This window comes from Ursus americanus, chromosome 8, assembly GCF_024610735.1.
Source record: "Ursus americanus isolate L20-20 chromosome 8, mUrsAme1.1.p, whole genome shotgun sequence".
Classification (NCBI taxonomy): domain Eukaryota; kingdom Metazoa; phylum Chordata; class Mammalia; order Carnivora; family Ursidae; genus Ursus; species Ursus americanus.
The window spans coordinates 14593954-14621101 of NC_142134.1; the positions used below are offsets into that span (position 1 = coordinate 14593954).

The 27148-nt window shown below is 39.8% G+C and overlaps 1 protein-coding gene across 3 annotated transcripts in view; it reads left to right on the forward strand.

Annotated features, from left to right (window-relative positions):
* ABCG2 (ATP binding cassette subfamily G member 2 (JR blood group)) overlaps positions 1-27148 on the forward strand; it is a 135675-nt gene that overhangs the window by 39210 nt on the left and 69317 nt on the right. For 2 of the 3 annotated variants that reach the window (XM_087864003.1, XM_045791627.2), the window contains one exon: positions 3449-3570. The exons of the other annotated variant lie outside the window; for it this stretch is intronic. In XM_087864003.1, the coding sequence (XP_087720129.1) occupies positions 3527-3570 (44 nt within the window). In that variant the 5' untranslated portion in view covers positions 3449-3526. The remainder of the gene's footprint in view (positions 1-3448; positions 3571-27148) is intronic. 3 annotated transcript variants of the gene reach the window in all.

The window sequence follows — 27148 nt, forward strand, 5'->3', positions numbered from 1 at the left end:
GTAAATGCAGGGATATCATAATAACTCATCTTGAAGTTACCTAATCAATTACAAATTAGGGCCAGGGCAAGAAATCAATCTGCAGAAATCTCTGGTTTCCAAATTATGTTATATCAATTAGCTGCTAGGATATTTGCTGACAGTGCTCAGGGTAACATACAGTTTTCTTTGTGTTAAAGCGTGTTTCACTTGGAAAGAATTTGGGATTAATCATAGAAATGTTTAAGATAATCAAATCCATTTTAATGCTTTTATATTAAAGAATTTTTACCGGGGCGCCTGGGTGGCTCAGTCGTTAAGCGTCTGCCTTCGGCTCAGGGCGTGATCCCAGCGTTCTGGGATCGAGTCCCACATCAGGCTCCTCCGCTAAGAGCCTGCTTCTTCCTCTCCCACTCCCCCTACTTGTGTTCCCTCTCTCGCTGGCTGTCTCTGTCAAATAAATAAATAAATAAAATCTTAAAAAAAAATAAAGAATTGTTACCTTTTCCGTTATTTTATTATTTAATATAATTTGGCCTATTAAAGTATGAGACCAGTTTTGTCAGTCCAATTTCAAATGTGTAATTAAATAAGTGATTTAAGCTTTTGATTTAAAGTTGAAATCTTAGTAAGTTTTTAGAAAATAATGGGACATTAAAAGAACTAAGGTTAACTGTATTATGACTTTTATGCAGTCTGTTATGCACTGTGGTTTCAGATGTGCAATGCACAAGGGTTTATTCCCAAGTATGCCTTAACCAGAACAAATGTTTTTTTTCTATGTAGTTCCTTGCCTTAAAAAATATGTAATATAAATTTAAGCAAACTTCTATTTTGTATTTTTGTAAACTACAAAGTAAAAAAAATGAACATTTTGTGGAGTTTATATTTTGCATACCCAAGGTGAGAATTAAGTTTCAAATAAACCTGTAATATTAAAAAAAAAAAAAAAGATTTTAGTTAAAAAGAAGGAGCCTCGGCTCCAGCCCTGATTATACCACTTGGCAGTACACCATATGACATCATCTTGTAGAATCTGTTATCAATGGTGATATTAAAATGTGATTTCTATAAAAGTATCAGTAGATAAGAAGCCCAGTTGAATTCATGCAACAGCTGGTAACTCTATACTGTTAAAGACCCAGGAAAAGCTAATAAGAATCAGCCCTTTACTATTATCTAATGTACTTGGCAGATTTCTCTATTGGATGAAAAGTGTGGCAGGGGTCTCTAGTAGAATAGTCATACCTAAAACTTACTTGTTTTTTTTGTTTTGTTTTGTTTTAAGATTTTATTTATTTATTTGACAGAGAGAGACAGCCAGCGAGAGAGGGAACACAAGCAGGGGGAGTGGGAGAGGAAGAAGCAGGCTCCTAGCGGAGAAGCCTGATGTGGGGCTCGATCCCAGAACGCCGGGATCACGCCCTGAGCCAAAGGCAGACGCTTAATGACTGTGCCACCCAGGCGCCCCTAAAACCTACTTGTTATGCATTAAAAAACAACACTACAGTATAAAGAAAAAATGGGGATTTTCTCCCCATACCTAGTATAGTAGGTGGCATTTAGTAAACCTAGTATATATATTTGTTGAATGAATGGAGGGACTCTTGATTTAGTTAAGGGATTAAGATATAAACATCTCAAAGTTAAATGAGGAGATGGTGGTTCTGGAGGCATATAAGAAGCGGTAAGTGATAATTGCCAATGAATGGAAGTGAGAATAAGTGTTAAGCTCAAAGTAGGGAGAGACCACTGTAGGCTGTAGTGGTCAAGGAAGACTTCGTAAATAAGGTTAATCTTAGAAAATCTTTGCTTTAAAAGTATTTTGGGGGGCACCTGGGTGGCTCAGTCATTAAGCGTCTGCCTTTGGCTCAGGGCGTGATCCCGGTGTTCTGGGATCGAGCCCCACATCAGGCTCTTCTGCTATGAGCCTGCTTCTTTCTCTCCCACTCCCCCTGCTTGTGTTCTCTCTCTCGCTGGCTGTCTCTCTCTGTCAAATAAATAAATAAAATCTTTAAAAAAAAAAAGATCTTTAAAAAAATAAAAAAAATAAAAATATTTTGGATTTGAAGGTGTAAAAGTGGGGAATGGCATGAAACGCAAGAGTATGAGCAAAGGAATGTACGTGAGAAAATAAGAGGCATGATTTTGAGTGCATGTTGACCCTCTAGCATGGCAGCCTTGCTGTCTTAGAAAAGAAGAGGAGGGATAGGCCTCTGAACACCAGGTTGTGGTGGTCGTGCTTTTCCGGCTCAGGAGTTTGGACCCGATTCTTTTGGTAAAGAGAAGAACAAATGGTTTTTCAACAGGCAATGGTATAAAGAAAGACTTTGGTGATTCTAGAATAAAGATAATACTGGGGACAAGGTATAGAATGGTTTGGGTTGGATTACAGGAGTGAGTGTTGTTGACAGAGAATAGTTAGAGAACAGATATACAGTAATAAGGGGCTAAGCCATGGTAAGGTCAGAGGTTATGGAAAGATACAGATTCCTTCAACATTGTAAAGGAAGAAGTAACGGACCTGGTGACCACATACAAAGGAAGGATGGAGTACCTTTATGAAAGTGGAAGACAAGGGTAAATTTTCAGAAAGAAGTACACATCTGTAGGTTGTTTATATTTTTAGTTTAGTTTTGTTGTTTTTACCAAGTGAATTGGAATCCGTATCTGTATCAGAAGGTAGTGTGGAGAAAGGTTTACTTTCTCAAGAGAGAAAAGAACCTTTGCAACTCCAAGTGTAACTGGAATGCATTACTCCTAGGGGTTTAACTCTTAGGTATTTTTGATATTAGAATCTTGGCTTTTCAAATAAATCCGGTAAGAGTTAAGCAACACATACGTAAGAGAGATAATGTATATACTGGTGAGCTGGAATGCTGCAGTCTGCTGGGCTCTTTGGAAGACTTTTCAACCATTTTGTGGAGAAGAGCCCAAGACACAAAACAGGTTGTGCTTCAGGAAAGAGGACAGGAAGTCAAGTTCTCTGCCAGTGCAATTGAAGGAACAACTACAGGAAATTTTTTTTGGGGGGGCATTTTTTTTATGTGTCACTGCTGGTAAATATGGTTCAGGAAAGGATGAACAACTCCTGGCCAAGGAGGAAGCAGCTTTAAAGAAAGCAAAGCCAAAACAAAGAATTGGCAGTACTCTTCAGAGACTGGGTAGTATTGTTCAAGCCAGCCTGGCCTTCCTGTTTCGTGGGATTCTCAAACATTTTTTTGTTTTTAACTGACAAATATTGTAGCAACTTAGGACCTGGATTTCATGTGTATTTCCATGCAGAACCGACCACTCTAATTTGGAAACCAAGTACTCCTATTAGCATCCTAATCCTCACAGCCAATGCCTCTAAAACAATGAAATGAATCCCTCTCCGATGGAGAGAATAATGAATCCCCTTTCACCAGAAGCAACCAGAGTCCTTTATTCCTTCAAAGCACTTTCAACTATCCCCCTTTAATTGTAGGCAACAGAACAAGTAAAATGGAGCTATCTTGCTCAGCCATGTGAGGACAAATGATCCAGAACCTAAAATATCCTGAAGATGTGCAACACTTTCATACACATGGACCCATGTGGCAACTGTGGGTGAGCAAATTTATGCCCAGGCTATTGACTGTTGAACATCCATAGCAAAATTATTCTGTGTCCAAATACAATGCTAAGCAAATATAGTCAATTTTATATACCTGTTATTCTTGTAGCAGGGGAATGCTTTGCTTAAATTCTTTGGGAGCGGGCAATGGTTATGTTTGTTCTTTTATTTTTATTTCTTTTAAGATTTTATTTATTTATTTGAGAGAGAGAGAGAGACAGGGAGAGTGAGAGAGAGAGAGCACGAGTGGAGTGAGGGGCAGAGGGAGAAGCAGACTCCTCACGGAGCAGGGAGCCTGATGCTGGGCTCAATGTGGGGACCCATGCAGGGCTGATCCTGGGACTTCTGATCATGACCTGAGCCGAAGGCAGATGCTTAACTGACTGAGCCACCCAGGTGCCCCAATGTTGGCTCTTTCAGAAGAAACAAAATTCTTTCCTACTTGAAGAGAAGGAAACTAGGGAAATAGAGAAGAGGAAAGAGAAGATTTGCAAAGTGATTAAAAAAAAAAAACAATTGTATTTAAAGGGTTTGGAACGAAACCTCTTTCAGGTTTGGAACCAAAATACCTTTAGTGTAGTTGCTGTTTTAATACTTTCTAGTGTGAAAATAGAGAATAAGTATTTTAGGGTAATCTGTAAAAATTAACCTTGTGCCAATGGGATCAGATTATACCATCAATAACATTTAGCTGTTCTTCTTTCTCAAGTTTAAAGAAAACCTAGTTTCTTAGGTGTAGCTCTCAAGTTATTTTGGAGCTCCAATTTTGAAAGACTCTAAACCACTTTGAAGCAATAGTCCTATAATTTGTTAACTACAACCTTCTTTGGGAACCGGCCATGCTTGTCAGTTAGCTGCAGCCCCGGATCATTGAATCGAGTCGCTAGAAGCCAGTTCTCATTAACAGTTTACAAAACCTAAAAGAGCAGGAGAATACCCCCTTTCTCTAGTCTTTCCCTCAGCAGTTTTATCTCGTCATCGTCTGTTCAATTCCATCCCTCATTCTGTTCTCCCCTCTCTCGTTCCTGAATAATCTGCTGTACAGTCTTTTGGATCACCCTTAGTGTTTTCATTGGTTGTAGATGGAATCTCATTTTATTGGTGCTTTGCTGAACGCTAAACAGTTTCATTAAAATGACATTTAAATGGAATTTAATTTGGGTGGGAGTGAAAGAGAAAAGGGAAACTAAGGGGGGTTTTATGCTACTAAACAATTGAAACAAACAATTCTACAAGTATAATCTCTTAAATTTATTGTGGAGGCATTAACGGACATTTTCCATTTAGTAGCATGTTGGGGGCACCCCATGGAATATTGCAGCTGATAAGACCCTTTGAGATAAACATGATAGTACTGCACCTATATTCATGCTGTGATCTTAGCTTCTAAAATCTCTTTTCGGGGCACCTGGTGGCTCAGTCAGTTAAGCATCTGCCTTTGGCTCAGGTCATGATCTCCGGATCCTGGGACGCAGCCTCATCCTGAGACTCCCTGCTCAGTGGGGAGTCTGCTTCTCCCTCTCCCTCCGAGCCTCCCCCTGCTCATGCTCATTCTTTCTGTCTCTGTCTCTCTCTCAAGTAGATAAATAAAATTTCTTAAAAAAATTTTTCTTTTCAAATTTTGCTGAGTTTTAAGTAGCCTGTGGAACTTTAAAAAACCCTAAAGTCCAGGCCAAACTCATGTTGTTAAACCAGAATCTCTTCCAGGAGATTGCAAAGTGCAGAGGGGTTGAGAACTCAATCCTTAATGTGCACATAAATCGCCTGAGGATCTTTTTTTTTTTTTTAAAGATTTTATTTATTGGGGTGCCTGGGTGGCTCATTCGTTAAGTGTCTGCCTTCGGCTCAGATCATGATCCCAGGGTCCTGGGATCGAGCCCCTCATCGGGCTCCCTGCTCAGTGGGAAGCCTGCTTCTCCCTCTCCCACTCCCCCTGCTTGTGTTCCGTCTCTCGCTGTGTCTCTCTCTGTCAAATAAATAAAGTCTTAAGAAAAGAAAAGAAAGCTCAGAATAAAAAGATTTTATTTATTTATTTGAGAGAGAGAGAAAGAGAGAGAGAGAGCACAAGAGGGGGAGGGTCAGAGGGAGAAGCAGACTCCCTGCTGAGCAGGGAGCCCAATGCGTCACTTGTTGCTGGGACTCCAGGATCATGACTTGAGCTGAAGGGAGTTGCTTAACTAACTGAGCCACCCAGGTGCCCCACCTGAGGATCTTGATAAAAATGCATGTTCTAACTCTGTAGATCTAGGGTAGAGCACAGGAGTCTGCATCTCTAACCAGCTTCCCAGGTGACACCCGTGCTGCTTCCTCTCTGGCTCCTCAGCAGCAAGGGAGAGATTCGACAGATGGTCCAGATCAAATGTGGGTCCAGATCACAATCACCTGAGGAATTTGTTAAAACAGCAAAGGCCTAGACCTCTTCCTGCTTCAAAGAAGCCGGGCCTCTGTGATTCTTGTTAGTTTCTAGGTGATTCGGATGCAGGTCAAGACCCAAGAACCGCTGGTCTAGATTACTGTCTGATCACGGCCGTGCCTATCCTAACTTTCTTGTTGCCTCTCGTTTCCTTTTCTGTACCTTCTGAAATCCTAGAATACAAGTACCGGAAGAAATTTGAAAATCTAAAATAACAGGTTTTAATGTAGTCTAACATTGGGTATACAAAATACATTACTCAATTTGAAAAAAAAGAACAGGTCATATGGCAGATATGTCCTGCCAAACAACCCTGTCCAAAGAGATTTGACGTTTTATTTGCAAAACCTCATTTTGACTCATGGAATGCAATAATCTTTATCTCCCTCAATTTTCAGTCTTATATCTCCTCAACTTGAAGCTCAATCTTATATATATAGTGTTTCTGCATATTTTAAGGATGACTACTTAAAACTATAACAGTATCACCAAATAGCCTTATTTAACTAAGTATATCAAAAGAGGTGATCTGGTCTATAGATTGTATTTTGTCATAATATGCTATTTTCTACCATATCTTAGGGTCCATACTTGTGATATATTAAGAAAATCTGTACATTTTTCCCCCTAGCAGACAGATATGACATCTCCTGGCATGGTGGACTTCATAAAATATTGTGTTGATTTTTTTGTTCTTTTAATATTAATAATAGCTCACATTTATTGTGTACTTACTAACTGCCAGGTGCTTTTCTAAACACTTTATGTGGTTTAACTCATGTTGGCCTCCCAGCAGCCTCAGAGGTGGGTGTCCTTTTTTGACACCCAGAAGTTGGCCAAGGTAACAAACTATGATAGAGCAGGACTGGGAGCTGAAGCCTGGCAGTCTTGCTGCATAATTTCTGTGTCATACTCCTTTCAGTGTTTTTGTTTACCTGCACATGTCTCTTCATTAGCTGCTTGTATGTCTAACTTTCTCTTTGAATAGGCTTTATTTCTTTGGAGCAGTTCTAGATTCACAGCAAAGTGGGACATAGAGTGCAGAGAGTTCCCACATAACCCCTGCCCCCACGTGTGCACAGCCTCCCACACCAGCGATATACCCATCCAGAGTGGTACATTTCTTACCAGTGATGAACATACCTTGATAGCATTATCACTTATCATCCAAAGTCCTTAGTTTATATTAGGGCTCACTCTTGGTGTTGAAAGTTCTGTGGATTTTGACAAATGTACAATGACATGTATCTACCATTATAGTACCATACAGAATAGTTTCACTGCCCTAAGAATCCTCTATATCTGAACTATTACCCTCCCTCTGGCAATCACTAATCTTTTAACTGTCTGCACAGTTTTGCCTTTTCCTGAATGTCATATAGTTGGAATCACACAGTATGTAGGCTTTCCAGGTTGACTTATTTTACCTGGTAACAGGCATTTAAGTTTCCTCCACATCTTTTCATGGCTTGATAGCTCATTTCTTTTTAGTGCTAAAAAATATGCCATTGTCCAGATGTATCACAGTTTACTTATCCATTCACCTACTGAAGGACATCTTGGTGAGGCTTCTAAGTTTAGGCATTGTGAATAGAGCTGTGTTCAGATTTTTGTGAGAATATTCGTTTTCAGCTCATTTAGGTAAACGTCAGGGAACTTGATTACTAGACCTGTGGTAAGAGTACGCTTAGTTTTGTAAGAAACTGCCAAACTGTCTTTCAAAGTGGCTATGCCAATTTGCATTCCCGCCAGCAATGAATGAGAGCATTTGGTGTCATCTGTAGTTTAGATTCTGGCCTAATAAGTGTGTAGTGCTGTCTTATTCTTGTTTTAATTTGCAATTCCATAAAGATGTATGATGTGGAGCATCTTTTCATATGCTTATTTGCCATCTTCATATCTTCTTTTGTGCGGTAGCAAGGTCTTTGGCCCATTTTTTTAATTGGGCTGTTTGTTTTCTTACTGTTGAGTTTTAGGAGTTGAAAAGGAATGATAAAAGGGGACACCCTTGCCTAGTTCCTGATCCTAGTGAGAAAGCTTCTAGTTTCTCATGATTAAGTATAAGATTAGCTGTAGACTTTTTGTGGATTTTTTTAAATCAAGTTGAGGGAGTTCTGAGTTCTATATTCCTAGGTTGCTGAGAGTTTGTAATCATGAATGGGTGTTGGATTTTGTCAAAAGCTTTTTGTGTCTTTATTGATGTGATCATGTGACTTTTCCTCTTTAGCTTGTTGATATGACAGATGATATCCGTATTATATAATTCTTTTTACACACTGTTGGATTCAGTTAATATTTTATTGAAGATTTTTGCATCTATATTCATGAGAGATATTGGTCTTTTTTTTCTTGTTTTGTCTTTTCTTGTAATGTTTTCTTTTCTTGTAATGTCTTTGTCTGGTTTTGGTAATGTGGTAATGTTGGCCTTATAGACTGAGTTAGGAAGCACAGTTGACCCTTGAACAACACGGCCAAGGGGTGCCAACTCTCTGCACAGTTGAAAAGCTGCATATAACTTTTGATTCCTTAAAAACTTAACTACTATTAGCCTATTGTTGACTGGAAGCCTTACTGATAACATTTTATACTGTATTCTTACAGTAAATAAGCTAGAGAAGAAAATGTTATTAAGAAAATCATGAGGAAGAAAAAATACAATTATTGTACTATAGTAATTGAAAATTATCCAAAAACAAGTAGACCCCTGCAGTTCAAGCCCATGTTGTTCAAGGGTCAACTCTATTCTCTTGGCTTCTATCTTTTGAAAGAGATTGTAAGGAATAGGTATAATTTCTTTCTTAAATGTTTCGTGGAATTACCCAGTGAACCCATCTGGGCCTGGTGCTTTCTGATTTGGAAAGTTATTAGTTATTGATTTAATGTCTCTAAAGATATAGGCCTATTCAGATTGTCTGTTTCTTCCTGTGTGAGTTTTGGAAGACTGTGTCTTTCAAGGAATTGTTACATTTCATCTAGATTATCAAATTGGGGGCATAGAGTTGTTGATGGTATCTTTTCTTGTTTACTTAATGTCCATGGGTTCTGTAGTAATGTTCACACTTTCCTTTCTGATATATTAATATCAGTATTAACACTGTGTCATTTCTCTTTATTTTCATTTCTTAGTTAACTTATCTAGAGGCTTATCAACTCTGTTGTTCTTTTAAAAGAACCAGCTTTTTGTCCTTCATTAATTTTCTCTGTCAATTTCCTGTTTTCAATTTCATTATTTGTGCTATAATTTTATTATTTCTCTTTTTTTGCTTACTTTACATTTAATTTTCTCTTCTTTTTCTAATTTCCTAAGGTTGAAACTCAAGCAACTGTTTTTGATCTTTTTTCTTTTTTAATATAGTCATTTAATGCTAGAAATTTTCAGCTAAGCATTGCTTTTGCTGCATTCCACATGTTTTTGTAAATTGTATTTTCATTTTCATTTAGCTCAAAATGTTATTAAATTTCTCTTGAGATTTCATCTTTGACCCATGTGTAATTTGAAAGTGTATTTAATCTTCAAATATTTTGGGATTTTCCAGTTATCTATATTAATTTCTAGTTTAAATCCATTATGATCTGAGAGCATACATTGTATGATTTTTTTTCTTGAAAAATTTTAAAGATGTGTTTTATGACCCAGAATGTGGTCTATCTTGGTGTTTGTTCCATGTGCGCCTGAGAAGAATGTGTAATCTGCTATTGTTGGAAGAAGTAGTTTATAGATGTCAATTATACCTAGTTGACTGATGGTGCTGTTGAGGTCAACTATGTTCTTGCTTATTTTCTACCTGTTGGATATGTCCATTTCTAATAGAAGGGTATTATAGTCTCTAACTATAATTGCAGGTTCATCCATTTCTCCTTGCAGTTCTATCAGTTTTTGTCATGTATTTAATGCTCTGTTATTAGGTGCATACTCATTACAGACTGTTATGTCTTCTTGGAGAATTGACCCCTTTATCATTATTTAATGCCCCTCTTTATCCTGATAATTTTCCTTGCTTTGAACTCTGCTCTGTCTGAAATCGATATAGGTAATCCAACTTTCTTTTGATTAATGTTAGCATGGTTTATCTTTCTTTGTCCATTTATTTTTATTTATATTTATTTTTTAAAATATTTTATTTATTTATTTGAGAGAGAACGGGAGTGAGAGCACATGAGCAGGGTGGGACAGAAAGAGAGGGAGAAGCAGACTCCCCGCTAAGCAGGAAGCCCGATGCAGGACTCAGTCCCAGGATCCTGGGATCGTGACCTGAGCTGAAGGCAGATGCTCAACCTACTGAGCCACCCAGGTGCTCCTGTCTATTTATTTTTAATCTATATGTGTCTTTATATTTAAAATGGAGTTTTTTAGACACTGTCTAGTTCTTTTGACCCAGTGTGACTATTTTTGTCTTTTAATTATTGTATTTGGATCATTGATGTTTAAAATGATTATTGATACAATTGTATTAATATATATCTTATTTGTTATTTATTAATATATTTATTAATATATATCTTATTTGTTATTGCCTTGATTTTAAAAAAGATTTTATTTATTTGAGAGAGAGTGAATGAAAGAGAGCATGAGGGGGAGGGGCAGAGGGAGAGGGAGAAGCAGGGTCTCCCCTGAGCAGGGAGCCCAACATGGGGCTCCATCCCAGGACCCTGGGATCACTACCTGAGCCAAAGGCAAATGCTTAACTGACTGAGCCACCCAGACGCCCCTATTGCCTTGTTCTTTGTTCGTATTTTTGTCCTCCACCATTTTCCTCCCACCATTTATGGCATTTATGGTTTTAATTGAGCATTTTATATGATTCTATTTTGTCTCCTTTGTTAGTATATAAATTGTCTTTTTTTTTTTTTTTACTTTTTTTAGTGGTTGTCTTCAAATTTCTGACCTATGTCAATTTCCTTTTCTCTAAATATAAATAACTTCTTTTAACATTTCTTGTAAGGAAGATAAGCTGGCAACAAATTCCCTCAATGTTTGAGAAAATATTTCTTCTTCACTTGTGAAGGATGACTTTATAGGGTACAGAATTCTAGGTTAACGTTTTGGGTTTTTTCTTCTCTCACTACTTTTTTTTTTTTTAAGATTTTATTTATTTATTTGAGAGGGACAGTAGGGGAGAGAGAGAAGGAACAGGGGGAGGGGCATAGGGAGAGGGAGAAGCAGAGTCTCCACTGAGCAGGGAGCCCAATGTGGGGGTCGATCTTGGGACTCTGGGATCATGAACTGAGCTGAAGGCAGACACTTCACTGATTGAGCCACCCAGGCGCCCCTCTCTCACTACTTTAAATATTTCACTCCACCTCTTTCTCATTTGCATGGTTTCAGAGAAGTTGGAATTTTTATCTTTGCTCCTCTATAGATAAGGCAGACAACCAACTGAGCCACCCAGGCACCCCATCAGGTTTAGTTTTTTCATTAGAACACTTATCAAATTGGGGCATCTGGGTTTCAGCTCAGGTCATGATCTCAGGGTCATGGGATCAAGCCCTGCATGGGCTTTGTGCTCAGCATGGAGTCTGCTTGAGATTCTCTTCCTCTCTCTTTGCCCCTCCCCCTGCTCACAGACACTCTCTCTCTAAAATAACTTAAATCTTCAAAAAAAAAAAAAAACCCACTTACTGTATTATCATAGTTGTTTTAAATTAATGATCTGGGGACACCTGGGTGGCTCAGTCAGTTAAGCATCTGCCTTTGGCTCGGGTCATGATCCCAGGCCTTAGGACCGAGTCCTGCATCCGGCTCCTTGCTCGGCGGGGAGCCTGCTTCTCCCTCTGCTGGTAGCTCTGCCTACTTGTGTGTACTTGCTCTCTCCCTCACAAATAAATAAATAAAATCTTAAAAGAAAATAAAGGGGCACCTGGGTGGTTCAGTCGTTAGGCGTCAGCCTTTGGCTCGGGTCATGTGCTGAGCGGGGAGCCTGCTTCTCCCTCTCCCACTCCTCCTGCTTGTGTTCCCTCTCTTGCTGTCTCTCTCTCTGTCCGATAAATAAATAAAATCTTTTAATAAATAAATAAAGCTTTTTTTAAAAAAGATAGATGAATGCATGAATGATCTGATAATTCCAACACCCATCTGAGCGCAGAGCCCGATGTGGGCTCCATCCCACGCTCCTGAGGTCATGACCTGAGCTAAAGCCAAGAGTCAGAGGCTTAATCAACTGTGCCACCCAAGCACCCCTGGGACGTTCCTTTCTATGATTTAGATATTCAAGTCTCCTAGGTGGGCACTTCTGAGTATGAGAGTAGAAAAAAGCTTAAGAGTTTGCCATCCAAGTAATGGAAAATGCTTGTGCGAGCTGTCTCCACCCATAATAGAGAAAAACCTCTTTAGGGACTGGACATTTCATACTGTTTTGATCCAATGTTAAAAGATCCAATGTTATTATTAGTCTAATAATTGTGACTACTAATAAAAACACCATTTATGGGATGATTCTTCGTGCCAGGAACTATGCTAAACACTTAATCCTCACAAAATCTTCAGAGATAAAGATAATTATACTTTGGTAGATTGAGAAGTTTAAACGATTTAATCAGGATCACCTACCCGCTTAAGAAAACCCTGAGACAGGATTCAAAAGCAGAGTGCCCTGAGCCCACCAGTATACTATATGGACTCGCAACCATTCTTGGACTATTCTTTTAGTTTTATTTAAACCAAACCCTTTGTGTTAAACACATTCTTTATTCTGATAGGCTATTGTAAATAAAGTTATACACGATGCAGTTTTAGCTTTGGCCAGTTAATAAGGGTGATTGTGAAAAGCTTTCTGTGACATTTTATAACCTGAAATATATTGAGCATGTGAAAGAACTATAGAGAATATTGTAGTAAATGCTTATGCACCACTGTGAGGGCTCTTGTACATTATCATCAGTCTTTTCTTTATAAAGAGATTCTTTTATTTACAAAAAATTTTTTTTAGGGCACCTGAGTGGCTCAGTCAGTTAAGCAGCTGCCTTCGTCTCGGGTCATGATCCCAGGGTGCTGGGATCGAGCCCCGCATCGGGCTCCTTGCTCAGCAGGGAGCCTGCTTCTCTCTCTGCCTGCCACTCTCCCTGCTTGTGCTCTCTCTCTGTCTCTGACAAATCAATAAAATCTTAAAAAAAATTTAAAAAATTAAAAAAAATTTAATGATCATTTATTTATTTTAGAGCGAGAGAAAGTGCACATGAGTTGGGGGGAGGGAGAGAGAGACTCCTCAAGCAGATCTGCTGCCAAGTGTGAAGCCCGACATGGGGCTTGATCCCAAAACCACACGATCATGACCTGAGCTGAAACCAAGAGTTGGCCGTCCAACCTACTGAGCCACCTGGCTGCCCCAGAGATTCTTTTAAAATATAAATCAATCGGGTCTCTTTTTTTCTTGAAACCCTCTGATATCTTTCCACATCTAAATACATCCTTGAAGTACCAATGAACCACTACACCCTACACAGTTTCTTACCATTTTCCCTCTAGTTATTGACACTCCAGCCACACTCACCTTGCTGTGCCTTGAAGGTGTCAAGTGTTTCCTGTCTCAGAGCCTTTGTGCCTACTTCTCCCTCCATCTGCACCACTGTGATCTCACCATACTTGTAAGATTAAGTTTAGTGGAAAAACAGCGGCATAAACAACATAGACACGTATTCATCCCTTATGTTCAAGACATCTTGAAATAGGCATTCCAGAGATAGTATAAAGTCCGCGTTTCCAAAGAACCCACATTCCTTCTATCTGGTTGATTTGCTATGTGTGGCTTCCATTGTCAGACTCATCTCCAGCCCAGTTCAGCCACAGGGATTCCAGTCATCATGTTTGAACTCTAGCCAATAGGAAGGAGGAAGACGGAAAGAACACTCTATATTTCTATGAAATGTTGGATAAAGGAGGAACTGGAAAACCTCATATTTTTTTAAAAGTTTTTTTGAAGTTAAACCTTGCTGTCTAAGAAGAATCCCATACCTTCATGGCAGCCTTACAGGGCAATTATAAGGTTCTCTTTTAAACTGACCTTGTTTCTAATCACCCTTCTTGTAAAAATATAGTTGAGCTTGATCTTTCTGTGCCATCTATGGCCCAGGAGTATTCAGATTTCTTTTGTTTTAGCAACAGAAGCCTTTTTAAAAATTAAAAATAAATGCTATAAATATTTTTATACAATCACTTGTATTAACTGGTCAAAGCTAAAATGGAATCATTTGTTAAGATTTTTATTTGTTTGTCAGAGAGAGAGAAAAAGAGAGAGCACAAGCAGGGGGAGCAGCAGGCAGAGAGAGAAGCAGGCTTCCCGCTGAGCAAGGAGCCCTGTGTGGGACTCGATCCCATGACCTGAGCGGAAAGCAGATGCTTAACCGCCTGAGCAACCCAGGCGTCCCTAAAACTGAATCATTTATAGTTTTATAATAACCTATCAGAACAATGAATGTGTTTAACACAAATAGGTTGGTCTAAATAGAAACTAAACAACAGATAGTCCAAGAATTGTTGAGAGTCCATATAATATTTATAAAATAAACTCCAATATATACAAAATATATATATTGTTATTTATGTATTAAAATTTATAGCATTCACTTATGAAGTTAGTCAATGAAAACAGTATTTTGGATGAGCACAAAAATGTGAAAAAGGTTATTATAGTTGTGGAAAGCCTCTGAAATAAAGCTATTTTTGCATTTGTTTTGGTTGTACGGTATTGAGAAAAATATGATTTACAGACTAGTAGTCAGAAATGGTTTCAGGTTTTTGCATCTTAATGATTTTATGATTTTTCTTTGATTAAGCAGAGATGACAAGAGAGGGTGTATTCTGAAATACACATAAACACCCACAAGTCAGCACGCAGGCATCCAACATGTTAAACTTTGGTGGATAGTGCGTGAAAGAGCACTGCATAGTTTTGTACAATTTCTTAAATGTTTTGAATAAATAAGGAAATACTTCTCCCTATATTTAGGATAAACACATTTTGTTTATTGGCTTTTTAAAAATCTGCTTTGTTGAAATTTAGATGCCATAAATTCTAAGTGTACAATCCAATGAATTTAGTAAATTATGGACTTGTGTAAACATTACTAATCCAGTTTTAGAACCTTCCTACTGCCTCAAAAACCTAGCTGCAAATCTCCGCTTCCTGGTGCCAGTTACACCCCCTGTACCCCCTTCCCTTATTTCTCGACCTTCCAGTGAGAAGGGTAGTTGGTCTCCAGGAAGCTGATGTGTTAGTGTCTGTGTAAAAGTATCCACGGTCTGTGTTCCTATAAAAAGTGTCCAAGATGGGGACACCTGGGTGGCTCAGTTGGTTAAGTGTCTGCCTTTGGCTCAGGTCAGGATCCCAGGGTCCTGGGATTGAGTCCAACATTGGGCTCCTCGCTCCGCGGGGAGTCTGCTTCTCCCTCCCCCTCTGCCACTCCCCCCTGCTGTGCACTCTCTCTCTCACACAAATAAATAAATAAAATCATTTTAAAAAATGTCCAATACAGCTATAGAACTTGTAGTGAAAGGTAAAAGCTAAAAGTGATTTTGTCATTGGAAGGCCTGTGAGCAAATTCATTTTATGTGTTGTGTAATAATGTATAATTGGTATTGAAGCATGTTACATGTTGAACTGGAATGTTCCTATGGTATCAGAGGATGTCTGATGTCCAGCGTTTTCACCATCTAATGATATCTTATTGATTGGCAAGTTGCAGGAGACATTCTCTATGGCCTTTGATGCTTACCAGAAGGGAGACTTACAATCCCAACAAAATTGAGGACATACTTGCCAGTTATGATACTGAAACTTCTGTTAGTGGTTTCACACACAGAATCCCATGTGTAGTCAAAGAATGATTGCTGTCTTGCACAAACTCTAGCAGTGTTTGTTTCTGAGACAACACTTGTTGCTCCCATAAAACTGCTGGAAAAGTTGGCCTATTTGTCCCTCAGTGAAAGAGGCAAAACTACCCAGGACTTTTGGCAGATTGACTCCATGGGATTTAGAACTCCCTTTTTGTGGAGCTGTTAAGGTGACAAAGCTCTTTCAAAAAAATACAGGTGACACTGACTAAGCAAGTACGGAAAAGGCGCTAGGGAAGAGTAGTAGACCTCATTCATAAGGTGTTTGGTGACAATGGGCAGCTTGTTATATTGAAATGTACCATGGCCTACTAGTGTAATAGGTTGGAAAGAAGTCATACAAAGGTTAGGTTTGGGCAAAAGCCCGGTGATACTATAGAAGCTTCTTCCTCAATTGGCAAATGAGGAAGCTGTGCCAGTTGTCTGGGAGGGCCAGGAATGGAGATCACATCGTTCTCCATGACTGACCCCATGGTGCAAGACCATATTGCTGAAACAGGGGGACCAAGAGGAAAGACCGCCCTTGCTGAGATCTGTGCAGTGTGGACTGCTGTTCACCTGTGTTCAGTACCACCTCCTGCCCAGACCTTATTCCTTGCAGGAACAAACAGGCTTAGATTCTTAAAGTGCCCCTGCTTTGTTGCAGACCCAGCCATAAGCTCTATTCCTTGCTTGTACCCCAGCCTCTCACCCCCCCCACCCCCACCCCCCAGAGCCTTAGCCTGCATGGAGGGCCTCAGGGCAGGGGGCCAGCCTGAGCTCAGGAGCCTGAGGCTGTGTGCTCAACTCTGGTTCCAATCTCTGAGACTTGCAGGCTGGTGCACTCTGGCACAGCCCTGATGAGGCCAAACAGCCCTGGGCAAGTCCATAACATCAGCTTTGCAGAATGTGTTGCAAGGCAGATCCTTGATTCCCAGGCCTACAGGCCCCTTGCACACTGTCAAGCTTTGTGCCCTCCCCACCTCCCTTTGGCCTTCTCACTAAGCACCTTTCCATGCTGCCATTCAGATGGAGGAAGACCCGGAAACTTTGAAGCCATGTGAGCCACCCCCACCGCTGCACCTGTAAAGCACTGGGAGCACCCCTCCTCCCTGCTTCCCCCCCCCCGCCCCCGCCCCCCCCCCCCCCCCGCAGGGCCGGGGTTATGCTGATGACATGCATCATCACAGGCTCGACTAAGACAGCTACCACCCAGGTCACTTCGGGAAAATTGTTATGTGGCATTACCACTTAAAGAGGACCCAGAGCTTCTGCCCAACTGTTGATCTTGATAAACAATGGATATTGGTTAGTGAGCAGGCCTAAGTACGGAAATGCTGCCCAAAACAAGATGGGAGCTGCTGCTATCATTGACGTGGTGCAATCAGGCTACTGCAAAGTTCTGGAGAAAGGGAAGCTCCCAAAGCAGGAGGGCCAAATTCTTCAGCAGAAGAGCTGAAATGATTAAGGATATGTGTGGGGGAGCTTGAAGGGGAGCAGGTGGTGTGTCTGGTAGCTTGAAGCCACATGGAGGGAGGTTCTTAATGTAAACAAATGCTAAAAAAAAAAAAAAAGAATGAATGGGCCTAGGGCAGGGGTTCACACCCCTTCTCTAGCTGGCACTGATCAAAGTGTGTTGGGAACCTGATGGCACTTCAAGTTGTCAAAACTGTCAGTTCTTGGTGACAATGGGGCACAAGTTACCGTGGTTCCTAGAGTCTCCCGTTGGCATAGTCAAAATCTACTTTGGAGGTGGAAATGATGAGGGAACAGAAGGCAAGCTGAGGACAAAGCAGAAGCTGACACCCCCCCCCCCATGGGATATATGTGACATTCCTCAGGCACTCCTGCTGCCCTAAAGGAAAAACAAATAGTTAACTTATAGAGATCACAATCCTGTAAGACTTGAGTCTCCCTCAGTTTACTTACAAAAGCCTTAGCAATAGCTTCCAGAAGGGAATGTAAATACAATTAAATGTCTTTATAACCTGCATCCCATCACAGATACTTGAAGCAGGCAGAGTGTAATGTTCCTCCAGGAAGTTCCCAACTATGTTAATATTAATGCCTTACTAGAGGGATAAACAACCTTAACTTGGCAATGGCAAGGCCTCCCATATCCTGTGAATCTTCCTTAACATATGAAAGTTCTTTCTCGAAACCTCCCTGTTTCCTTACCTCTCCCAACCCCATAGTATATCATCAGCCACCCCTCACAACCCTGGTGCAGCAGCTCTTTCTGCTCATGGGTCCTGTCCCCGTGCTTTCATAAACCACCACTTTGCACCAAAGATGCCTCAAGAATTATTTCTTGGTCGTCGGCTCCGGACTCCACCCCCCTGAATCTCACCTGTATTTCAAAACCACATCAGAAACAAATCTCAAGTTGGACTATGGATTGATGTGAGTATAGAGCTGGGCATTTTTGAGCCAAGATACAGAAGATGTACCTGAGAACGCTAAATGCATTATAGGAAGTATATTTTTAAAAAATTCCTCAAGCTGATTTGCACTCATTCCCCTTTCCCACCCCAAGCCCCAGACAACCTCTAACCTACTTTCTGACTTTATAGTTTTGCCTTCTCTAGACATTTTGCTAAATGGAATCCTACAATCTTTTTTTTGCCTGCTGTCTTTCACTTAGCGTGTTTTTGAGGTTTATTGGTCTTATAGCATGAATCATTCATTTTTGTTCCTGAATAGTATTCTATTGTATGGATATATCAAACTTTGTTAATCTTCTTGCCAGTTGACAGGCATTCAGGTTGTTTCCAGTTTTTGGCTATTGTGAATAATGCTACTCTAAACATTTGTTTACGGCATTTGTGTGAACATATGTTATTATTTCTTTCACATAGATTGCTGAGTTATATGGTAAATTTATGTTTCACTTTTTAAGAAACTGCCAAACTGTTTTTTCCAAAGGAATTGTGCCATTTTACATTCCTACCAGCAATGTATGAGGATTCCCGTTTTTCCACATTGTCTCACTAACACTTGTGAAATGTGTCACAAGTGATTATAGCCATTTTAGTGGTATGAAGTGGTATCTCATTGTGACTTTAGTTCATATTTCCGTAATGACTAATGATGTTGAACATCTCTTCATGTGCTTATTGGTCATTCATATATTTTTGCTGAAATGTCCACATCAATCTTTTGCCCATTTTTAAAACTAGGTTATTTTTTTGATACTGAGTTGTAAGTGTTCCTTATAAATTCTGGATACAAGTTGTTCTTCTTTACTACACTTTTGAAAAAAAGGCATATGCAGTATTTACGTTTTTAATTTCACTACAGAATGGAATAAAAAATGTATGAATGTTATTTGGGGGGAAGATATCTATGCTATGGATACAAGTTGTTTATCAGATATATGATTTGAAAATATTTTCTCTAAATGGCTAAACTGTCTTAAAAACAACATTTACATAAAAGGTTTGTGGAGTCCCTGAAGCCCCTCCTTGGTACGCTAAGGTTATCAGACCACAATTTGAAACCCACTGCTAGTGAGTATGTCAGTGGCATTTAAACTCAGCAAGCTGAGTAACTCATCTCCGGCTGAATCAAAAGGATTTGACAATTAACCAAAGGCCTTTCCAATTCTGTAAATGAACTCAATGACTACTTGCAATGCGTGTATGCGAGGTTTTTTGAGCACTGGAGGCATAGCTTAAACTGAGGATAAAAAAAACCATCAGGAGTCATTGAGTTCAGGTAAGGCCAGAGAACAAAGAGAGAAAGTCATTATTTCCTGGTAAGATTGGGGTTTTATTTACTGGCTCATGATAAAGGAATTTAAACATCAAAGGGAAGTGAGGAAGAACCGAACTCTGTAGAAACCCGGCTTTAATAATAGAAGTCCACCTCAAGGACTGTTGTTTTAAATTATAACAACAACAACAACAAAAAAAACTCATGCTGTTAAGGGAATTGGATTGTGTTCAGTGTGGAAGGGTCAACTTTGCACACTTCCCTCAAACCACCCCCTGCTTCCTTTGCATTTATGATTTATATACCTTTCTTTTTGTGTACTGCATTAAACTTACTCTCATTTGTTCATTTAACAATGAATTTACTAAGAACCTATTATAAAGCTAGAAACTGGCCTTAAAATGTAATTCACGCTCTTTTAAGGAAAATACTTACGTAAGCAGTTACAAAATCATGGACTAAGTACTAAAACATATTTTAGAAGTACATATATTTTTAAGTATAAAAATAATACCATGAAACCAAAAATTGTTTCTTTGAAAAAATCAACAAAACTGACAGACCTTTAGCTACATTGACTAAGGACAAAGAGAGAAGACTCAAATTACTAACATCAGTTGGGACAGTACTACTAATTTTATAGAAAGAAACATGTTATAAAAGAAAACTATGAACAATTATCCATCTACAGATTAGATAACCTAATTAAGAGGGACAAATTCCCAGAAACATAAAATCTGCCAAATGAACTCACGAAGAAATCGAAACGTTGAGGGGCACCTGGCTGGCTCAGTTGATGGTGTGTGTTACTCTTGATCTCGGAGTTGTGAGTTCGAGCCCCACGTTGGATGTAGAGACTACACCCAAAAATAAAATCTCAAGGCAACCCTCTTGGGTCCCCTCCCTCTTTGGGAGCTTTGTACTATTGCTCAGTAAACTTTGCTTTGCTGTCCACCAAAAAAATGCAAAATAAATAAATAAATATATATATAATTAAATAAAATCATTAAAAAAGAAAGAAATAGAAAACCTGAATAGACCTACAACTGGCAAGGAGATTGAATCAATAATAAAAACCTCACAACAGAGAAAAGAAATGGACCAAATGGCTTCACGGGTAGATTCTACCAAATATTTAAAGAACTAACACCATTCCTTCTCAAACTCTTCCAAAAAATAAAAGAGAAGGGAACACTTCCTGACTCTTTCTGTGAAGTCAGCATTCTGATACCAAAACTACATAAAGACACTAATCTGCCCCTCCTCTCCCACTCGTGCTCTCTCTCTTTCTCAAATAAACAAAGAAAAATTTGAAAGCATTCTTTTTTTATTTTTTTTTAAGATTTTATTAATTTGACAGACACACAGCGAGAGAGGGAACACAAGCAGGGGGAGTGGAAGAGAGAGAAGCAGGCTTTCCGCTGAGCAGGGAGCCCAACGCAGGGCTCGATCCCAAGATCCTGAGATCATGACCTGAGCCAAAGGCAGATGCTTAATGACTGAGCCACCCTGTCATCCCTGAAAGCATTCTTAAAAAAAATAATTTGTGGGGAGGGGAGAGAAAAGGGGAATATGAATAAAATTAAGGTTGGCTACTAGTTGCTGATCAGTGCATTAGGGCTCATCATATTTTTTTCTGCTTGTGAAATGTTTATAATTTTCCATAATAACATGAGAAAGTAAAAAAGATGACAGATATATTTGAGGACTTTTGTTTTCAGCACTTTTCGCAGCATTAGAAATTCTGAAACTACCCAGCTACATAATATCTAAAAATGCTTCATTAAATATTAAAACCCACTTTTAGATGATTGAGTCCACTAGGATCAGTAATGGAGCAAAGACCAAGCAGGTAAGCTAATTCTTGAAGCCCCTGGGGATCTGAGATAATACAGTGGTCTTTGTGGTCTGAACTGCATTGCATAGAGGGGATGGGGTCAAAGTATTGAATTCACGTAAAGTGGGAAGCATAATTCCTAGACCCAGGAGAAATATACCTTCAGAAAGGGCAAACTAGAAAGGAAACCCACCCTGCAAAGGTAGACCACAAGAAAACATTGCTATCTTGGCGTACATTATGAATGGACATTTTGAAAAGAAGGAAAAAAGTCCCATGAGAATTTGTAGCCACTGGCCGAATCTTATGCTATTTGGTAGCGGAATCTATATTCTTTTCATGATCCAAAAGCATGAGCCTATAATTTAACTGTGAGGATGGGTAATATCCCCAGGTGTCCAAGAGAAGGAAATCCAGACTTTTCCAGATGAATGTACCCTGAACTAGGCCTCAAAGAATTCCTACTGGTAGGTTGCCCAAAAAACTTAAAAAATTATAAAACAGGGGCGCCTGGGTGGCACAGCGGTTAAGCGTCTGCCTTCGGCTCAGGGTGTGATCCCGGCGTTATGGGATCGAGCCCCATATCAGACTCTTCTGCTATGAGCCTGCTTCTTCCTCTCCCACTCCCCCTGCTTGTGTTCCCTCTCTCGCTGGCTGTCTCTATCTCTGTCGAATAAATAAATAAAATCTTTAAAAAAAAATTATAAAACAGACATCAATGAGCAAGTCATAGATAACAGAACCAGAACCCACAAAGACTTCAGATATTGTAATTATCAGAATTAAAATGAAAAATAATTCTGCTTGAAGTGCTTTAAAATGTAAAAAAAAAAAAAAGATACTGAAAACAATGAACAAGAATAGACTATCAAATAATTAGGCCAGTTTGAAGAAGAACAAAATATTACTTTCAGAAACGAATAGGATCCCTAATCATTGAAGGTAAGAATTTGGATAGAAGATAAATACAACTGTATAGAGAATAGAGATGTATCTGAAGAAGTTATCTAAGATACAACACAGAGAGAAAGATGTGGAAAATATGCGAGGGCTGGGGGACGTGGAGGTGGAGGAGTAGTAAGGCCCGTCAGAGTGTTCATGTGTCTTCCTGTTACCTGTAAATGGAGCAACCCTAGGCTACATCGCTAGCCAGAGCTTAGTAGTGACATTTTTTAGGATTAACATGATTTAATTCACTATCAGTCTTTTTTTTTTTTTTTTAAGCTTTGATTTATTTGCAAGAGAGAGCATAAGCAGGGGGAGTGGCAGGCAGAGAGAGAGGGAGAAGCAGACTCTCCGCTGAGCAGGGATCCTGATGGGGAACTCGATCCCAGGACCCCAGGATCATGACCTGAGCAGAAGACAGATGCTTAACTGACTGAGCCCCCCAGGCGCCCCCAATTGCTGAGGAAGGCCAGGATAGTAGCTTGAATCTCACACACTTTTGTTGAGGACAAATGTAATTTAGGGAAGGCCTGTTACTGAGCGGGGAGCAGTGGAAGCAGGGAGCTTATCCAGCAGTATTGAAGACCTTCCCAAAGGCAGCTGGTGAGACCGGGCACCTCACAGCCAAACGTCCACTCCAGCGGCTCTCAGTGCCCACTGCCCCCTTTACAGAGGGGAGGCACAGAGACCTCTAGAGGCACTAGGGAGGCAAGATGGGCTGGGGGGAGCTTCCCCACCAATGTGCTGTGTGTGTCTCTGCCTCAGTATCCCCAATCACACAACACAGCCACACATCCCTTGGCAGAGTTGGACAACAATGTCTCTCACCACCTCCATTTGTAAGTGGCCAGTCTCATCCCTGCCTTAGGCTTCAGACAGTGAGCCTGACTCTGGTCCTCTGCTTTGTGTGGTTTGAGTTCCTTTTATTTGGCCAAACTCCTTACTACCATTCTCTGCTTCTAGACCCAAGTCCCTGAACCTGCAAGCTTTAATAAAATTCTAACCGTTCAGGGTTTCTTTCATGGAGATACCTGTCTTGGATTTGTAACTGCCTAGACGTTCTTGTTTTTCTTCTTTTATGTTGATATGTGTGGCTCAGGGGGGTGAGCAAATTCGTTCCACCTTCTTTGTCCAAAATTTTTTTTCTTAACAGTTTCTACAGGAAATAATGGTGTCTTGTTTCTTACATCAGCACAAATGTAGAGCCAACATGTGAGCCTAAGGTGTTTACTAGCTGTATCACCTGGGGTAATTATGCTTCAGTTTCATCTGCAACATAGAGATTTTAATAGAATCCAGCTAAGGGCATTGCTGTGAAGATAAAGGGAGGTTTAAAAACAAACAAACAAAAAACCTCACAAAATGTAAAGGGACTTAGAACATGCCTGGCAAGTAGCAAGTACTTAATAAATACTAGCTGTTATGATTGGCATTGGGTAAAAATCGAAGTTACCTTATGTTTTCCAAATACACATGATTTTGTTTTTATCCTTACTCAACCCTGTGACATAGGTATTATCACCTCTAATGTGAGGAAAGAAATTGAGGCACAAAAGTGTCAAATAGCAAAAACTCTCGAGGTGAGATAAAACTTGGGTCCATCTAGATGGGCTGTGGCTTTGTCACACATAGAATAATGTGTGTATGTTTACTGGGTTCTGGGCGAAGTTATACGTGTTTGGCTTTGCTGACATCATCTATCATAATATTAAGCATGATGGCCTGATGTGAAAGAATTCTAAGTGTAATGAATCATGTGTCATTTAATGCTCATTACACTTTGACTTCATTCACAACCAAGAACAAATTCTTCCCTCTGCAGGCAATTAAGTGTTTATAGTAGTCAGTAATGTATCATGTGAAAGAGGTCATGTGATGAAACCCTCTTTCATATTTGTAGCATGGCAGACTCAGGTAGGGGTGGAGAGGCCCCTGAATTGCATATGATAAACTTGCTTTTATTATTCAGTCGACAAATTTTTTTTATCATTTATCTGTTGTGTTCAAGGCTCTGAGAAAGGCAATATTTAGGACATACACAGAGGGGGAAGGCATTACTTTCTCACAATTTGCATTGCTGCCACCATAAGGTTTTCAGGCTTCTCAGGTTCAAACTCTGGAAGTCCGCTCTAGCTCCTGTGTCTTTCACCTTCTGTGTTCCGTCAGTTACCAGGTACTGTAAATTCCTCCTTCACGATGTTTCCCTCATGCCCCTTCCCTCAAAATTTTCCCACCATTATTCTAGTTCAGTAGTCTTTATTTTGTTCATTTCCAAACTGATTTCCCCATCCATTCTGTAGGGAACAGATCGGTCGTTTTAACACTACTTTGACAATGTCATCCCTCTACACTGAACTTTCATTAATTTCTCACTCTCAAGATGAGTTTAAGGTTCTTAGCTTGGCATTCGAGGTGCCCACAGTTTGGACCCAGAAGACTCTCCCACATATCTCTTAATATGTTACTGAGAATACAACCTTTGAGATGCTTCTTGGGGGATAGGTTCCATGAGTAAATGCTGTATACACATGCTCTGCAGTGACGAAATCTACTTAATTAACTTGTTGTAATCTGGCATTTCTCCATCCTTCTATTCCTCATATATCCATAAAGTCTTTTGTTTAAACTTTTTTTAAAAAGTGTATTTATTTATTTATTTAAGTAATCTCTACACCCAGTGTGGGGCTTGAACTTGCAACTCGGAGATCAAGAGTCACATGCTCTACTGACTGAGCCAGCCAGGCACCCCATGTTTAAGTAAACTTTTTTAAAAAAATATTTTTTAAATTAATTGATTAATTAATTAGAGAGAGTGAGAGAGCACAAGCAGGGGAGCAGCAGGCAGAGGAAGAAACAGGCTCCCAGCTAAGCAAGGAACGTGCTTGGGATCAAGGGATCATGACCTGAGTTGAAGGCAGATGCTTAACCAACTGAGCCACCCAGGCATCCCTAAGTAAACTTTTTTTTTTTTTTAAGATTTTTATTTATTTATTTATTTGAGAGAGGGAGAGAGGGAGAGGGAGAAGCAGACTCCCCACTGAGCAGGGAGCCCGACACCAGGTTCTATCCCAGGACTCCAGAATCATGATCTGAGCCAAAGGCAGACGCTTAACTGACTGAGCCACCCAGGTGCCCCCCTAAGTAAACTTTTTAATTGGAGTGTAACATAGATCCAAAATAAGTACAGAACATCTACATAAACCACTTAGTGCATAGTTATACGGTGAATATACCTGTATATCTGCCATGCAGATCAAACACATATATTTACGTCTATCTGTATACACATTTGTTTATTATCAATACCCCCAAGTCTCCATGCATACCCGAGTCATTGTCCCTTCCAAAGGTAACTACTCTTTTGACTTCTATCACTGCACATGAGTTTTATCTGGTTTTTGTTTGTTTTTATGGAGAGATAACTGACATATAACAAACATATATATTTGATCTGGGCAACAGACAGACGGGTGTTTTCACCTTGTAACTGCACATCAAGCTGTTTACTGAGATTTTCCATACTTATTCTGGATGTGTGCTATACTTCAATTAAAAAGCTTACTTAAATGAAAGACTTTATGGATATGTGAAATTTGTTGCACTTTCAACATTTTTTAAAATAATTTATTTATTTTAGAGAAAGAGAGCGAGAGAGACAGAACAAGCAGGAGAGGCAGAGGGAGAGGGAGAGAGAGAATCTCAAGCAGACTCTGTGCTGAGCATGAAGCCCCACATGGGGCTCAGTCCCACAACCCCGAGATCATGACCTGAGCCGAAATCAAGAGTTGGACGCTTAACTGCTCCCCTGACTGTGCCACCCAGGTGCCCCATGAACTCTCAACGTTGAACCTTTTAGCCTGTTTTGCAGGGATAAATGTTACATCCTCTATCCCACTCTCTGACTGCAGGTTAGTTGTCCGTACCTAATCATGCATATTTTTTCCCTTGCTGCTCATTTTTTAGGGCTTGGTTATCTCTGTGAACTTTATAACCAAATGAATTATTTCTTGTTTGGTATCTTGCCTGCTATATAAAGCAATTTATATGAACCCAGGTAGTCTGGCTCCACATCTGGGCTCTTACCACCTCACCTCCACCAACACACACACAGAGTCTCTTTCTGTATTAATGCCTCCTTCTGTTCTCTTCTCCATGACTTTAAGACTTTGACAATTGGTTTAGGCGTTTCCCTTCTCTCTAAGATGGTCACTACCTCGGCAAAGTCTGTGGTTATTTATTTTTATATATTTATTTAAAAATATTTATTTATTTGAGAGAGAGAGAGAGAGAGAGAGTGCACAGCAGGGAGGGGCAGAGAGAGAGGGAGAGAGAATCTGAAGCACACTCCGTGTTGAGTGGGGAGCCTGATGTGGGACTTGATCTCAGGACCCTACGATCATGACCTGAGCCAAAACCAAGAGTCGGACGTTTAACTGACTGTGCCACCCAGGCGCCCCTATTTATTTATTTTTAAGATTTTATTTTCAAGTAATCTCTATACCCAATATGGGGCTCAAACTCACAACCCTGAGATCAAGAGTTTCATGCTTCACCAACTGAGACAGCAGGTGCCCCCAAATCTGTGTTTTTTTAGATGATCAACCTGTCACCCTAGCTTCTGTGCTCTTTATCTTCTCAACTTCACCCCGAGGGTAGACAGGATTTTAAAGATTCCTTTCTCCCCTAAACCCCAAGATTCCAGTTCATTTACTGGTTATTTAACCAGCCACCACTCTAGGTTCTACTCTGAGGAATTCGAAGTTGTAATTAAAGTCCCAAATCAGTTGAGTCTGAAATAGTGAGATTATCAAGGTGTGCCTGGTTTAATTACATGAACCCTTTAAAAGATGGAAGGGG